The sequence below is a fragment of the Penaeus vannamei genome, chromosome 8 (assembly GCF_042767895.1).
Source record: "Penaeus vannamei isolate JL-2024 chromosome 8, ASM4276789v1, whole genome shotgun sequence".
NCBI lineage: Eukaryota > Metazoa > Arthropoda > Malacostraca > Decapoda > Penaeidae > Penaeus > Penaeus vannamei.
The window spans coordinates 28,295,246-28,312,745 of record NC_091556.1 but is presented as its reverse complement, the minus strand read 5'-3'; the positions used below and the strand labels follow the sequence as shown (position 1 = coordinate 28,312,745).

At 43.8% G+C, this 17,500-nt stretch overlaps 1 protein-coding gene across 7 annotated transcripts in view; it reads left to right on the top strand.

Moving 5' to 3' along the window:
- The window catches only part of Tsp (Thrombospondin), a 116,415-nt gene that overhangs the window by 37,832 nt on the left and 61,083 nt on the right, over window positions 1-17,500 (top strand). For all 7 annotated transcript variants that reach the window (XM_070124488.1, XM_070124489.1, XM_070124486.1 and 4 more), the window contains exon 3: window positions 3,874-4,085. In XM_070124488.1, the coding sequence (XP_069980589.1) occupies window positions 3,874-4,085 (212 nt within the window). The remainder of the gene's footprint in view (window positions 1-3,873; window positions 4,086-17,500) is intronic.

Here is a 17,500-nt window from a genome sequence, read left to right as displayed (position 1 = left end):
TGATTTGTTTATCTGGTTGAGAAAGAGGGGGGGGAGGGGAGGAAGGAAGGAGAGCAAGGAGACAGGGAGGGAGGGAAGGAGAGAGGGAGGGAGGGAAGGAAGGAAGGAAGGAGGGAGGGAGGGAGGGAAGGAAGGAAGGAGGGAGGGAGGGAGGGAGGGAGAGTGGGAGGGTAGGAGGGAGAAAAGGAGGGAGGGAGGGAGAAAAGGAGGGAGGGAGGGAGGGACTGAGAAAGTGGGAGAGGAAGAAGAAGGAGGGAGAAAAGTCTGAGGGAGAAAAGAGAAGAACGAGGGAGAAACCGAAATTAAAAAGAGGGAAAGGAAGAAGAAAGGGGGTGAGTTAAGAGTGAGAAAGTTTAGAAAGTGAGAGTTGAGACCGAGAAAAAAGACTCGGCGAGGGGAGGAGCGCCAAGGAGGGAGGGAGGGCGAAGGCGATCGAGGGGCGAGGGCTCCGTACTCACGCCCAAGGACAGGGGAGGGGCGACAAAGGTCTGGGCGAGTCACGAACGGCCGCTCATGTTTTGCATTATATCAGGAAAGTGTGAGTGTGTGCGCGCACGTCGACGCAGACACAGCTTCAGAAGATGACATAATCCCGAGAGGGAGAGAGAGAGAGAGAGAGAGAGAGAGAGAGAGAGAGAGAGAGAGAGAGGGAGAGAGAGGGAGAGAGAGGGAGAGAGAGAGAGACAGACAGACAGACAGACAGACAGACAGACAGACAGACAAACAGACAGACAGGCAGACAAAAAAGGAATAAGCAACAAAGAGAATATAAGAAAAGATATTGAGTACATCTTTCTATCCATCTTTCTTATCTAGTCCTCGCCATCGAAATCACAAGTTAAGATCTTTCACTCCTTATCTGTACGGTTAATGTACATCCATTACCGTTCGCATACAAGCTATAACAACATCTTCCGGTCTTTATCTTATAAGACGCATGAATCCGCATGTACTTGCTGGGTGTTGCCCCGTTCGCGTACAGATGGTTTGGTCGTTATGCGAACGCTGTGTCATAATGGGGAGTGGAGAGGGAGAGAAGGCTAAAGGACGCACAGAACAAGGAATAAGAAGAGGTAGGAATAAAGAGGAAAACAAATGTAAAGACGATAATCCTTCAGTGATCGAGAGAAGGAGCCAAAAATATATTTTTTTTATGGAAAAAAAAAGAGAAGAAAAACAAGAAGCGCATCGGAAAGAAAACGGGGAAGGGGAGGGGGGGGGGGGATCGAAGCAACCCGAGGAGAGAAATGCAGGGATGGGAAACGAGGCGAAATGATTGCAATCTTCATATATGTCAAGAGAGTGAACATAATCTGAATTGTTCACGTTCTAAGGCGAGGCGTCATTTAACTTTGTGGAACATATTGAAACTATTTAAACTTAAGTTTATCTAACCTTTCTTGCTTACGTCATTGCTTGGATATTTTTAAAGATGTAATCACCGTCGTGGAGCGTCTGTGTGAGACAGAAAGAGAGAGATAAACAGATGGATAGACAGAAAGAGAGAGAGAGAGAGAGAGAGAGAGAGAGAGAGAGAGAGAGAGAGAGAGAGAGAGAGAGAGAGAGAGAGAGAGAGAGAGAGAGAGAGAGAGAGAGAGAGAGAGAGAGAGAGAGAGAGAGAGAGAGAGAGAGAGAGAGAGAGAGAGAGAGAGAGAGAGAGAGAGAGAGAGAGAGAGAGAGAGAGAGAGAGAGAGAGAGAGAGAGAGAGAGAGAGAGAGAGAGAGAGAGGAAGACAGAGAGAATATGAAAATGACAGAAAGTGCAAATGAAAAATGATAGTATACCCGTCTGTCAGGTAGCATATAGTTGATACTCATTCCACGTAAGTTATCCAAAAATGATAAGATTCGCTCATAACACAGCGATTCGGTGAAGAGGAAAAATTTCTCGAGAGTGAACAGCTGTCAAGTAAGTAATACAACCTGTGGAGAGACATGTCAGTCAGGTGTCAAGTCAGTGTCAGCCGCGACAGGTGCTCGGTGGGTCGGTGTTCCAGATGAGGATTTGTTAATGAGGAAAGTTTTGAATAATTGGTGAAGATCTCTCTCTCAGATCTCCTAGCCTCGTATTCTGCCTGTCTGTCAGTCTGTCTGTCTATCTGTCTATTTGTCTATCTGTCTCTGTCTGTCTGTCTGTCTGTCTGTCTGTCTGTCTGTCTGTCTGTCTGTCTGTCTGTCTCTCTCTCTCTCTCTCTCTCTCTCTCTCCCTCTTTCTCTCTCTCTCTCTCTCTCTCTCTCTCTCCCCCTCTTTCTCTCTCTATCTCTCTCTTTCTCTCTCTCTCTCTCTCTCTGTTCCTCTCCTCCCCCTCTCTCTCTTTCTCACTCGCTCTCAGTGTTTCCTTCTCTCCCTCTCTTTACCATCGTCTTTTCCTCTCTTTCTCACATTCATCTTCACTCTCCTTCACTGCCTCCTTGAGATACAAAGAGACACTGTGACACTGATGAGCAATTGAATGCAGCCTTGTGAAGATAAAGTAAATCATATAAACATAAATACATTCTATCACTGATCCTGCCTCTCCTCCCACTCCCCCCCCCCCTTGTTCATTCCTCGTTTGTTTATACGAAGGAATAGAAGGTCGGTCTAAAAGGAAAGGATAAAAAGAGAGAAATTTATCCCCCCCCAAAAAAAAAAAAGAAGTAATTACTTGAGATAAAAACAAAACAGAAAGATAAGTTACAATATTTAAAACATTTACTTAAGAAATCTCCACAGCTGAAACTCACACAATATTACGCCAAGGTTGTGAAAATCAGAATAAACTAAACATGACTTGGTGTTAAACAATATGACCTCACGATCATCTGTTTGTGACGTCATAGAATAAAATCATCCATAATCGAGAAGAATGAAACAAGTGAGCATCATCCTGTGACGTCACACTATCAGCCAGCGATTAACAAAACAGATAGAGACAGAAGATGTCAAAGTCGATTAACTTGACATTAAATGATTATGGGTTTCTTATGAACTGTGTGTGGTCGGGGGGGGGGGGGGCGCTTGTCACGGTAATGTCATGATCGATCAGAGATATTCACTTGCATTGACTCTATAATCATATCGAATCAATTCAAGTATCTGGAGGAGAGATATTCTGAGGCAAATGTATATGTGGAGAGGTTGATACTTACATGCATAGGTATGCAAAATAGGTGGACTTATATGTGGATAGGTAGTTAGATAGATAGACAGATAGACCGATAGATAGATAGAGAGAAAAATGAACAGATAAATCTAGACAGATAGATGGATAGAACATTGATAATGATAGTGATGAAAATAACAAGATGATTATGATGATGATGTTGATGATGATGATGAGATATATAAGGATTACTGTAACATTGTTGGTAATGATAATCAATGACATCTAACAATAAAAAGAATATCAATATTGATATCAGTGATAGCGATCTGACAAATGATATACATATCAAAATTAGACTAAAATAATTAGTGATAATAAGAATAATGGTAATATCAATAAAAGTAGTGATAATGATGATGGTAATGATAATAAGTGATAATGATAATAATAATAACAATAACAATGATGATAATGATGATGGTACTAATAATAATGCCAATGATAATAATAGTAATAATGATATTGATAATAGTGATAATAATATCACCAACGACAACAACAATGATAGTTCCAATGATAATAAAACAACAAAAATAATAATAATAATAATCATAATAACAATGATAATAATAATAACAATAATAATAATAACAACAATAATGATAATAATACTATTAACAATTATACTACTACTGCTGCTACTACTCTTATTAGTAATAATCCTAAACCGATACCAATCAACCGGAAAAGGGAAATAAACCCGAGGCTCCGCCCCTTCCCCGCAGTGATCCTCGAGACGGTGGTCGCCGGCGAGACGGAGCTGAAGGAGATCCCGTCGCCGCAGGTGAAGCCCCGCGCGCGCCTCAGGTCGCTGGTGCTCGAGCTGGACCAGGAGGCGTCACTCGCCAACGTGTACCTGCAGTGCAAGCTCCTGGGCTCCGTCGAGCTTCCGGCCTCGCCAAGGGACCTGACGGAGGACGTGCAGGCGCTCAGGGTGGTGAGTATCGCTTCTGTTGTGGCGGTGCGAGGCTGGGCGGGTGTGGGCTTACAGGCATCGATACGGACATATATATATATATATATATATATATATATATATATATGTATATATATATATATATATATATATATATATATATATATATATATATATATATATATATATATATATATATATATATATATATATATATATATATATATATATATATATATATATATATATATATACATATATATTCACAAATGTATGTATGTATATTTGTATGTATGTATGTTTGTATGTATGTATGTAAGTGTATGGATATAATACGCAGGTCTGCACACAGATAGCCAGCACCAGCTGCATATTTGTAAACATTTATCTTTAATTATCTGTATTTGACTGCTTTTGAGGATGCATGTTAAAAATAGAGAGATAAATAGATATATAAATAAATTCTTGAGAGGAAGGAAATTAGAAATAAAAGATATGAAGAAGAAGATGAAGAAGAAGAACGAGAAGATAAGAAGAAGAAAAAGAAAGAGTGTATGATAGAAAGAACGAAAGAAAGAAAGATGTCACGGAAAGAAAAAAAGCAATGTATTTATGAATGATAATGATAAAAGAAGCAAAAGCAGACACAGATTAAAGGGAATAAACAAGAAAGGTAAAAAAAAATGAAAAAAATAAAGCAAACTAACTCTCTCCTTCTCCTCTCCTGCTGCAGCCATTTTAATGATGATGACAACCTTGCCTGGGAAGATGACCCTCCCCTCTCCTCCCCTTCTCTCCCCTCTCCTCCCTTTCCCTCCTCTCCTCTACCCTCTCCTTCCCTCCTCTCCCCTCTCCTTCCCTTCCCTTCTCTCCCCTCTCCTCTCCTCCCCTCCTCCCCTTCTCTCCCTCTCCCTCCTCCCCTTCCCGTCTCTCCCCTTCCTCCCCTCCCCTCCCTCCTTCCCTCCTCTCCTCCCTCTTCTTCCCTTCCCTCCTCTTCCCTCCCCTCTCCTTCCCTCCCCTCCCCTTCCCTTCCCTCCTCTCCCCTCTTCTTCCTTCCCTCCTCTTCCCTCCCCTCCCTTTTCCTCCTCTCCTCTACCCTCTCCTCCCCTTCTCTCCCCTCTCCTCTCCTTCCCTCCTCTCCCCTCCCTTTCCCTTCTCTCCCCTCTCCTCCCCTTCCCTTCTCTCCCCTCTCCTTCCCTCCCCTCCCCATCTCCCCCCTCCTTCCCTTCCCTCTTCTCCCATCTCCTCCCTTCTCTCCCCTCTCCTCTCCCCCTCCCTTTCCCTCCTCTCCTCTACCCTCTCCTTCCCTCCCCTCCCCTCTCCTGCCTTTCTCTCTCCTCTCCTTCCCTCCTCTCCCCTCCCATTCCCTTCCCTCCCCTCTCCTACCCTTCTCTCTCCTTCCCTCCTCTCCCCTCTCCCATCATCCTTTCTACCTCCCCTTCCCCTCACTCCCCTCTGTTTCTCTTCCCCTCCCCTCTCCTCCTCCTCCTGGCCCCTCCCTTCCCTTCTAATCCTTCCCCTAAATCGTCTATCCTCCTGTTGTTCCCCTCTCTTATTCCTTTCTTCTTTTCATCTTCCTATGCTCCTTCTTTCTCTCTTTTCTCCCTTCCCCTTCCCCTTCCCCTCTCCCATGCTCCTTCTCCCTTCTAGTCTCCCATCATCCCTATTTCCATTCCCTGTCCTTTTTTCTACCTCTCTCTCCTTCCTCTCTTCTCCCATCTTTCCACTCTTATCCTAGACTTTTCTCTTTCTCTTCCATTTCCCTTCCCATATTCTTTCTCCTTAAACTTCTCTCTTTTCCTCTCCTTAACCCTTCCTTCCCATCTACTCCTTCCCCAATCCCCTCTCTTCTCAAAGGCTCTTCCTCTTCCTCCCCACATCGTCTCTTCCCCTTCCTGTTTATCCTGGTCCCCTTCTGCCCCCTCCCCTTTTCCCCTTCCTCACTTCTCCACATTCCTCTTACCCCTCAACCCATTCCCCGCTTCTCTCTCCCCCTTAACGCATTCCTTTATCCCTCTTCCCTCTTCCCTTCAACCCCATCCCTTCCCCCTCAACCCATTACCTTATCCCTCTCCCCTCTCTTTTCCACCTTTCCTTTATTCCTTTCCACCCTTCTCCCCTCCACTCCCCAACCCATTCCCTTATCCCTCTCCCCTCTCCTTTCCACCTCTCTTTCCTTTATTCCCTCCCACAACCCTCTCCCCTCCCCCCTCCTCAACCCATTCCCTTATCACTCTCCCCTCACCCCTCCCCCTCTCTTTTCCCTTATCCCTTCCCCCCTCCAACCCACCTTTCCTTTATTCTTCTCCCCTCACCCTTTCCCTTATCCCTTTCCCCTCTCCCTTTCCATTATCCCTTACCCCTCTCCCGTTCCCTTATCCCTTTCCCCCTCAACGCATTACCTTATCCCTTTCCCCTCAACGCATTACCTTATCCCTTTCCCCTCTCCTTTCTTCCCTTCCACCCGTCTCCCCCCACCCAGTCCCTTATCCCTCTCCCCTCTCCCTTTCCCTTATTCCTCCCCTCACCCTTTCCCTTATCCCTCCGTCCTCACCCTTCCCCCTCTCCCTTTCCCTTATCCCTCCCCCCTCTCCCTTTCCCTTATCCCTCTCCCCTCACCCTCTCCCTCCCCCTTTCCCTTATCCCTCTCCCTTTCCCCTATCCCTCCCCCTCTCCCTTCCCCTTATCCCTTCCCCTCTCTCTTTCCCTTTCCCCCTAACCCTTCCCCCTCTCCCTTCCCCTTATCCCTCTCCCTCACCCTTTCCCTTATCCCTCTGCCCTCACCCTTCCCCTTATCCCTCTCCCCTCATCCTTCCCCTCTCCCTTTCCCTTATCCCTCTCCCCTCACCCTTCCCCCTCTCCCTTTCCCCTCAGCATCACAACAGCATCCACGTCGAGGGTGATAACTTAGTCTCGTCTGCAGGAGTGTCTCACGCTGGCTCCCACGTGGGTTTTTGTTTGTTTAATTGCTCGAGTGTTTGTCCGCTTCTTGCAAGTGCAAACGTGACAATAAGGGAGTCGTTTTCTACACAGTATTTACCAAACTTGTTGTTCTTTTCGGATTGTTGATAATATTTGTTTTATTTTTCTTTTGTTTTACATCTGCTCGAAGGAGTCATTTTCTGCAATGGGCTGACTTGTTGTTCTTCTCTAGGGTTGTTTGTAATATTTGTTCGTTTGTTTTGTTTTGTTTTACTTCTTTGCTTGTTAAAATGACAATAAGGAGTTCGTTTTTTTTACACACTGTGCGACAAATTTTATGTTCTCTTTTGAATTGTTAATGCCATTTGCTTTATCTTTTTTGCTTGTTCTGTCCCTTCTATGTTTACATATTTCTTGTCTCTCTCTTTATGGGTTCTCACTGTCTGTCTTTATTCCTGTTTATCGTGTCTCATCATTTTTATGTCTCTATTACATTCTCTTTCTTTCTCCGTCTGCGTCGCGTTGACTTTTTGTCTCTTCTCTTATTTTCTCGTTTATCATCACCATTTCCTGTCAACTTTCTGTCTTTGTTTCTCTGTCACTGTTTTGTCTTTCGTTGCTGTAGACTTTTGGACTTAATATACTCCCTGTTTTAATCTCCCCTCCCCCCTCTCTCTTTCCTTCTCCCTCCTTCCCTTCCCTTGCTCTCTCTCTCTTTCTCTTTCTCATCCTCTCTATCTCTCCCTCACCCTCTTCTTCTCCCTCCCTCTCTTTCTCTCCATCTCCTTCTCCCTCTCTTTCTCTCCATCTCCTTCCCCCTCCCTTTTCCTCCCTCCTTCTCCCTCTCTTCCTCTCCATGTGTTTCTCCCTGTGCGTCCCTTCCCCCTCCTTCCCTTCCTCCCCGTTTTCGCACACACTCCTCCCCCACAATCCCATCGCACTGTTTATCTTCGGTGTCTCGTTGCAGCTCAGAAATTCGATGTTGATTGTTGCTTTCATCATTATCGTCAACCTTTGCCGTTGCAGTTCTTTCTCGGCCACGTGTGGGAGGGAAGTCTGCAGTACGAACAAGAACGTAGGCACACAAACACACACACGCACACACACACACAGACACACACACACACACATATATTAGAGAGAGAGAGAGTGAGTGAGTGAGTGAGAGAGAGAGAGAGAGAGAGAGAGAGAGAGAGAGAGAAAGAGAGAGAGAGAGAGAGAGAGAGAGAGAGAGAGAGAGAGAGAGAGAGAGAGAGACTGATATATGCAAATAGATAGATAGATTGATAGTCAGTTAGATAGAGAGATGCTTGAATCGATAGATAAACAGAAAGACAGGTAGGCAGGCAAACAGATGGATAGGCAGACAGACAAACTGGTACACAGGCAGAAAGAAAAACAAACAGTCACACAAACAGACACACATATACACACACCTACACACACAGACACACACGCACGCAACCCCCCCCCCCTCCCTCTCCCCCCATGCGGTCAGGAAACTACGCCGACCCCAACCGGAGCAGCTGCCTCCTCACATACCAACTGCACGGATGTGTTGACCTCCCCCTCCCCTACTCCATCTCCACCCCCACCCCCTGACCCTTTCCCCTCAAACGTCCACCCCCCCTCTCATATCCTTACCCCCAAAGTCGTGTACGTGTAGGCGTGAGCGTCATGTGTACACGACCTTAGAGACGTGCACACATGGACAGAGGTCCCCTGCCCTAGAGATACATGTAGTGGAGTATCTATGTGTAAAAAAAATGTTTACCATGACGAAAAGAATATATAGTGCTGATGAGACTTGGGAAATATAGGAAAATATATATATAAAAGAGGCACTATTCGTGTGTAGTTTCGAAAAAATAGAATCTATATGAAAACACGTTGCAGTATATTCAAGTATTTTAAAACACGAAAATCCAAACCCATCGTAACGGTCACATAAATTATCCACATACATACGGCGAAACCCACACACGCGTTCCATATACGCAAACGACACCGGTGAAACAACAAACAAACACAAAACACTTTCGCCTGGGAGGGTGTTAGGTGTCTGTGACGTCACGGCAGACACACGCGCTTAGTCATAAAACACGATCGTTTACCAAGCCTTTCGGCAGATCCGGTATGGTCGCAGGAGAAGACTTTATATTTTTGACATTTGAGTACTGTCACGTGATCATTTCCCTTTGGACAGTGCGCCTTTTGTGGAATCTGACATTTGGAATCTATCAAGAAGTGTTTGATTATATAGAGAGCGATAGTTTAGGAAATGCCTTGGGGGATGAAATTATAAGACAGCGTGGAGGATTTGAAGGTCAGAGTTAGGAGCCAAAGAGAGAAGAGCGAATTTGACACGATGATGATAGCGAGCTAAACGATGCTGAATAATGGGCGCGAAGATAGTGAGATAGTGAGATTATAGTGGCGTAGATTTCGGGCGGTGACAGTGACTGACTGACGTGAACACGATTAAGTCTGATTTGCATGACTGACGACAACAAAATGACAGTTGTAGGATTCGCATAAATACGTCAGACCATCGCGAGATCAAAAATTATCTGAACGGATGTCAATATGAAGAAGAAACACCAATAATTTCTAAAATCCAGAATAGAAAGAGAAAGATATGAAGGGAGTAGGGTCATTGCACAGTAAGATAAACAATTAACAGATATGCGATACCCATACACGCTACGCACCACAGTAAAATGCAAAATGAATTCAGCGAATGTAGGAATGAAGAAGAGGCATAAACCGTAAAAATCTAAAATGTAAAGAAAAAGAGACCAAGAGCGAAATGATCTTTGAACGGGGAGAAAAAGGAATGGATAAAGAAACAGAAAATGACGAAGATAAAAATAACGGGAGAAGAGGGGCCACATGAACGTAGGGTATTGCATAATATGACAACTTGTATACACAGTTGGTGAAATGGACCCTTGCCTAAGTCCTCAGAATATGTTTATTTTAATATCGCATTTTTTCATCCATATTCTCTTACATTCTTGACATAGGTCACATAGAGAATGAATACTTGTATAGACAACATCATGTACTTCATTGAAATAAGGGCACGTTAGGGCATACTGAACAGCTGTACACGTATTGCAGAAGTGAATATGAGATGTACAGTACATACATGATATCCTCATTAACATTTGAAATATTTATGATTAATTTGTCCCGCTGACGTAAGGAGACAAGCCGTTAGTAGCGGGGAGAGGGGAAGGACGAGGGGGTAAAGGGGAGGGGGTAAGGGGGAGGGGAGGGGGCTGGAGAGGGCAATTTAAGGGATATCAGATTTCAATGAAGGGAAAAGATTAAGATAAGGCTCAGATGACTTTGGGGAAGCCTTAATTGCTCCAGCAGGTGTACGTGTTTGGGTGAGGGAGACGGATGTACATGGGAGGAAGAAATGGCCTTTTTTCCCCCCTCGTGTGACGTCTGGGGTGAATAACTGCGGAAAGGTTGGTAGGCATGATTTCACAGGCATCAAGTCACGCACTTTTTCTTGCATATTTCCGTGTATTATCTTGGCAGTCTTGTTGCATGTTGCTCTTGGCCAGTTTGCAATCGCTTTGATTAAGATCTTATTAGGTATGTTCAGCTCGTCATTATCTTAGCTATGTCTAGTTCATATCTTAACTAGATGTGGCATATAATTATCTTCAACAAACTTATCTTGTATTAAACAAATATCCAGTTTATAGCTATCTTACCTATGATAGGTTGGATTATGTGTAGGTCTATCCTATTCATCAAAAGGGACGTTTTTAAGGAGGGGCAGGGAGGGATGTAGGGATGTCGGAGGGGAGGGGAGGGGAGGGGAAGGAGGGCTGTCGAGGGGGAGGGGGAGGGAGGGATGTAGGAATGTAGAGGGGGAGAGAAGGGAGGGGAGGAGGAAGGGAGGGATGTCGAGGGGGGAGGGAGGGCGGGATGTCGAGGGGGAGGGAGGGCGAGATGTCAAAGGGGGAGGGAAGGGAGGGAAGGAGGGAGGGATGTCGAGGGGAGGTAAGGAGGGAGGGATGTCGAGGGGGAGGGAAGGAGGGAGGGCGGGATGTCAAGGGGGAGGGAAGGGAGGGAAGGAGGGAGGGATGTCGAGGGGGAGGGAAGGAGGGAGTGCGGGATGTCGCCTGTGTGTGTGTGTGATTCATATTTTAAGTAGAACCTCAAGTGATATCTCCACCCCGCAGTTAACGAGTGTTTTATTAACAATTTTCTCGAGGGTGAGAACTCGGTGGGTGGCACAAGGGGGAGGAGAGAAGTCAAGGAGGAGGAGAAGGAGAGTAACAAAGGTTTCATATTCTTCATATTCGAAAACTTTTTCTTTTTTTCTTTCTTTTTTTAGAGCTGTCAAGAAACCTTTCCCTTCGCTTTCTATTCCGCGTGCATCGCTTTTTTTCCGTGTCTTTGTAGTAGCTTGTCTGTCCGTTTTATGTCGTTATGGCGTGACATGACTCGGCCTTGACACTCCCTCTGTCCTCGAACCGCCATTATCCAATATTTTCTTATCTGCTCTTTTCTTGCTCTCATTTGCCAAATCTTTTCTCACCTCCAAACTGAGACCACCAATTTCTGCCTGTATTACACACAAAGGCTAACACGCATACACACGCACACGCACACACAAACACACACACACACACACACACACACACACGTGGGCACGCGGGCGGGGGGCATTTGTGTGTGTGTGTGTGTGTGTGTGTGAGAGAGAGAGAGAGAGAGAGAGAGAGAGAGAGAGAGAGAGAGAGCGAGAGAGAGAGAGAGAGAGAGAGAGAGAGAGAGAGAGAGAGAGAGAGAGAGAGAGAATGAGGAGAAAGAGAAAAACGTCCATATGGGAGAAAAACAACAACTTTGAAAGGGGAATAAAACGACGAGGAAAAGAACAACGGATAACCAAAAATAAACAACTTAGAGAACAAACACAAGGCAAATAGACAACAACGAATTTGTAAGACTACACGAAGAAAAGAAAAGAAAGAAGAATAAACAAACACACAAACAAACAACCCCCTCCCCCCCAAAAAAAAAAAAAACACGCGACATGAAAGCAGAAATGGAGAAAGCGACGAAAGAAAGGAGGAAGAGAGAGAGAGAAAAGAGAAGCAGTGTAAATGTTTGCAGATGCAGTAAGTGTCGAGGGTGACAAGGGAGCAGGATGTCTCACGGCTAATAAAGGGTGAGGGAAGAAGGAAGCGAGGAGGAGAGGATGACAGATAGGAGGAAGGAGGAGGAGGAAGGAAAGTGGAGATGCAAGAAAGAGGGGATGACAGATAGGAGGAAGGAGGAGGAGGAGGAGGAAAAAGGAAAGTGAAGATGCAAGAAAGAGGGGATGACAGCTAGGAGGAAGGAGGAGGGGGAAGGAAAGTGGAGATGCAAGAAAGAGGGGATGACAGATAGGAGGAAGGAGGAGCAGGAGGAGGAAGAAAAAGCAAAGTGAAGAGGCAAGAAAGAGGGGATGGCAGATAGGAGGAAGGAGGAGGAGGAGGAGGAAAAAGGAAAGTGGAGATGCAAGAAAGAGGGGATGGCAGATAGGAGGAAGGAGGAGGAGGAGGAGGAAAAAGGAAAGTGAAGATGCAAGAAAGAAGGGATGACAGATAGGAGGAAGAAGGAAAGTGGAAATGTAAGAAAGAGGGGATGACAGATAGGAGGGTGGAGAAGGAGGAAAATGGAAAATAAAGATGCAAGACAAGAAGAATGACAAGGGGGAGGAAGGAAAGTACAGATGTAAACAAGAGGGGATGACAGGAAGAAGGAGAAGGAGGAGGAAGGAAAAAGAGGATGCAAGAAAGAGATGGCAGATATGAGGAAGGAGAAGGAACAAGAAGAAAAGGGAGGAGGATGAAGGAAAGAGTAAATGGCAGATAGGAAGAAGGAGAAGGAGGAAGAATGAATATAAAGATGGAAGAAAGAGGAAATGGCAAATAGGAAAAAGGAGAAGCGTGAAGAAGGAAAATAAAGACGCAGGAAAGCGATCACAGACACCAGCAAGTAGGAAAAGAAAGGAAGGAGTAGGCAAATAAGAATAAGAAGAATAAGGAAGAAGAAAAGAAAAAAAACAATAAGGAAAAGCCGACAAACGGAAGGCAAGAGAAAGGCGAAACAAGAAGCTGATAGATAAAAGAGAGGAGAATAGGACAGAGAGGAAGCGAAAAATAGGAACTGCCAAAAAAGGAGAATAAGGGAAAAGGGGGAAGAACGAAGACGCCGATAGATTATGAGATGGAGAATGAGAAAAAGGAATGAGGAAGCGAGAAGAAGTGACTGATAGATAAAGGAGGAGAGTGATGGTGAAAACGATGATAATTGTAATAGTAGTGAAAGTAATGATGATAACCGTGTAGGTTGGAGTAGCTATTGTGGTAGTAACGATTATGAAAATGATGATGTTGGTGATAATAATGATGAATATGATGACGTTGGTGATAACAATGATGATATTAATAATAGCAACAATGACAATATTGTTCCTGTTTATGACAATGATGATGATGGTGATGATAATGATGATGGTAAAAAAAATAATGATAATAATAATAGTTATTATCATTATGCTGACAGTAAAGATAACGATGAAGATAATGAGGAAAATAGTAAATGGCGATGATAATAATGATAGTGATGATGATGATAATAATCGTCCTCATCCTCAATAATCATAAAATTTTCTATCACTGTGATTATTGTTATCAATATCGCAATCACCCTGATTATCACCATCCTCTTTCCCTCCTGCACTGACTTCCGCTTAGGATTCATACAAAAGAAAAGCTCACTTAACACACATCAAAACAGAGAGAAACAAGACAAAGAAACAAAACAAAGAAACAAAGCTCGCGCAAGTTAATCCCACAGAGAGACCAGAACAACAACAGAAAGGCGAACAAGGAAAACAAGGACAGAGTCACAAAATGGACTTATCGCCGACCGTGAGCAGAGTGAGGGGAAGCGGGGGGGGGGGGGGGGGAAGCGAGGGGGGGGAGGGGGAAGGAGTGAGGGTGGGGGGTTACGGGCACGTTAACGAGCTGACCATATCGTGTGTGTATGTGGGATTGTACGTGTGTGTGTGTGTGTGTGTGTGTGTGTATGTGTGTGTGTGTGTGTGTGTGTGTGTGTGTGTATTCTAGTCATCTGTAGATGTTAATTGAGTTTCAAATCTTATTTTCGTTTGGGCAAGACTGATAGGCTAATTGAGACTCATAAAACAGATGAATGCTTGAAGTCGGGATAAGAAAAGAAAGAGAGAGGTCTATGGTGAAAGCATGGGAAGTGTTTGTGGGGTAGAGCATGTATCTATATACATTTATATACATATATATATATATATATATATATATATATATATATATATATATATATATATATATATATATATATATATATATATATATATATATATATATATATATATATATATACATATATATGTATGTATCTCTCTCTCTCTCTCTCTCTCTCTCTCTCTCTCTCTCTGTCTCTCTCTCTCTCTATATATATATATATATATATATATATATATATATATATATATATATATATAAATATATATATATATATATATATATATATATATATATATATATACGTATGTGTGTGCATTTAAGTATTTATGTATATATGTATGTATGAATATATGTATGTTTGTATGCATGTGTACGTGTGGATGTATGGATTTGTGTAAGTAGGCATTCAATCACATTTATATGCCCAAAGATAGACCAGTAAGTACACCGCGACAGAGAGAACGAAGTAGCCAGAGCAAACACGGCGCGAAGCCTCGAGCCCGAAAGAAAACACCCGCATCGGAGTCGCCATAAACCCACGCTCCCCCCCCCCCTCCCCGCCCCCCTCTGCCGTTTCCTCCTCTCCTAAAGGCCAGCGCAGGAATGCCAGGCCCGCGGAGCTACCCAGAAGCAGCAGCCATTAGCACCTTTTTTCCCCCCCGTTGAAGGTCACGCGCGCGCTATTCGGCCAAACCCCCGCGTAGTTCCGGCATAGCGACCTTCCTCATCAACGTCCCAGCCTCCTTTGACGAGGGGAGACTCGCGGCGCTTGATGGCGGGCGTTCGCGGTTATGAGAACGGCACGCGGATTCACGCGGATTCATGGAGCGTTTATAGGCTCGTGCGTCAGTCGACAGAAGGAAGGCTGTTATTGTTGGTGTTTCAACCTCATTATTCCTAACATTGTTATAGTTTTATCATCACTATCAATATTATTATTATTATTATTATTATTATTATTATTATTATCATTATCATTATAATGATAATGATGATAGTAACAATAATAATAATAATCATAATAATAATAATAACTATAATAATAGCAATAATAATGGCATTAATAATGATAATAGTGACTATCACTATTATTTTTCCTATTATCATTAATGTTATTATCATTATCATTATTATAGTTATTATTATCATTATTATAATTATTATTATTATCATTATTATTATTATTATTGATATTATTATTATCAATATTATTATTATTGTTGTTCTTATCACTACTATTATTGTCACTATCATCATTTTGCCATAATCATTTATGTAATAATGATGATAGTAATAACAATGATGATGATGATAATGGTAATAATGATATTGATAACGATGGTAGTGATGATAACGATATTAATGATATTATTATAATGATAGTTATTATGATAATTATAATTATATTAATAATGATACTGATGATGGCAAGGACAATTATTATCATCACCACCACCACCAATCACCAACATCAACACCACTCTCAACGACGACGTCAAACTACGTCAGAGGGCCGTGCATGCGCGCGCGTCGACAGCCGTACATGTCAGGGCGGTGACGCAGCCGACACCGCATCTCGGCCGGGGTGGCTGACACGGCGCTCGCAATCCCTTTAAATCTCCTGGCGTGTCCTTTACGCTTCGGGCGACGTTGAGAAACCTCGGGGGGAATTTATTGCGTCAAAGTATGCGTCAGTATGCACAGCGAGGGGGTGGGGGAGCGGGGAGGGGGGGGGGGAGGGGGGAGAAAGGATGGGTGAGGGTGTGGGGGGTGAGGGGGGGAAGGGGGGAAGGGGGGTGTTCCGAGTACCGCTAGGGTCATTATGGCGTTTATGTGTTGGTCGTCAACTTTTATTATTCTCTGCTTTTATCATCATGTTTATCTTTAACTACTTTCAATATTTGTGTTATTGTTAGCAAAATTATTGTCATCAAATTTGTTAGTCCCTTTTCAGAATGATTAATTATATAGAGATTATCATTAGAATCTTCTCTGTAATATCATATTTTCATTGTCATTATTTATAACATAACATTATTATTATCATCATTAGTAGTAGTAGAAGTAATAGTAGTAGCAGTAGAGCAGCAACAGCAGCAGCAGTAGTAATAGCAGTAGTAGCAGCAGTAGTTGTAGTAACAATTGTAATAGTCATAATAATAACGGTTGTAGATGTTGCTTGTGTGATTGTTACCATTACTGTTATTATTATTTTTCTTTTTGTTGCTGTTGTTGTCATCATTATCATCATCATCAACATTATCATATATTATTATTAGTATTGTTAGTTATAGTAACAATGTTTATCAGTATTATTGTTGCAATTATTACTATCGATATCACTGTTTATACCACTGCGAGTAGTATTCATACTGATATTTCAATGAATACCGTTGTGCTATTATCATTATTGTTAATATTGTTATTACCGAGTGCTTTCAGCCTTTTCATTATTGTTACTCTTCTTATCAGCACCATCGCTATTGTTACTATCACTGATGTTATTATCATTATAATGAGTATTTTATCATCATTGTCATAATAGCTCTTATTCCAATTACTGGTATTTACCCTGCGTCTGCTGATCATTGCTCTCCCCCATCTCCCCCCTCATCACAAGCACCACCATGACCCCCATCACCGACCCCCCAGAACCCCATCCCCTAGCTACCATGACCCCAGCCCAACCCATCATAACTACGCCCGCCACCCACCATGACACCCCCCTCCCCCCCATCCTCAATATCCCCCTCACCCTCTCCCACCAACCATACCCTCTCCTCCACCCACCATAACCCCTTCTCCTCTCCCATCCCCCGCCCCCACCCTCCACCCTCCACCACCCTCACCCCCATCCCCACCTCCCCCTCCCCCACCATAACCCCCTCCTCCAACCACCCACCCACCAAAACTCCCCACGCCCACCCCACATCCCCGAGAAATATAACCTCCCTCCCCTTCTCCCACCCACCACAACCCCCTCCCCCTCCCTCCCCCCAACATAATTCCCCCAACGCCCTTCCACGCCCATCCCGCCCCCCCCCCCGCCCCCACCCCGAGAAATGTCCCAAATCGAGCGAGTTGGTCCATCGAAGGCGAGGGCAAAAGGCCATTGACAGCTGGAGGGAGAAGATTAGGATAATTTGTATTGCAAGTCGATCCTGATTGGAAAATCCTGCGTCATCTTGCGTTACTCCTTCTCTCCTTTCCTTTGGT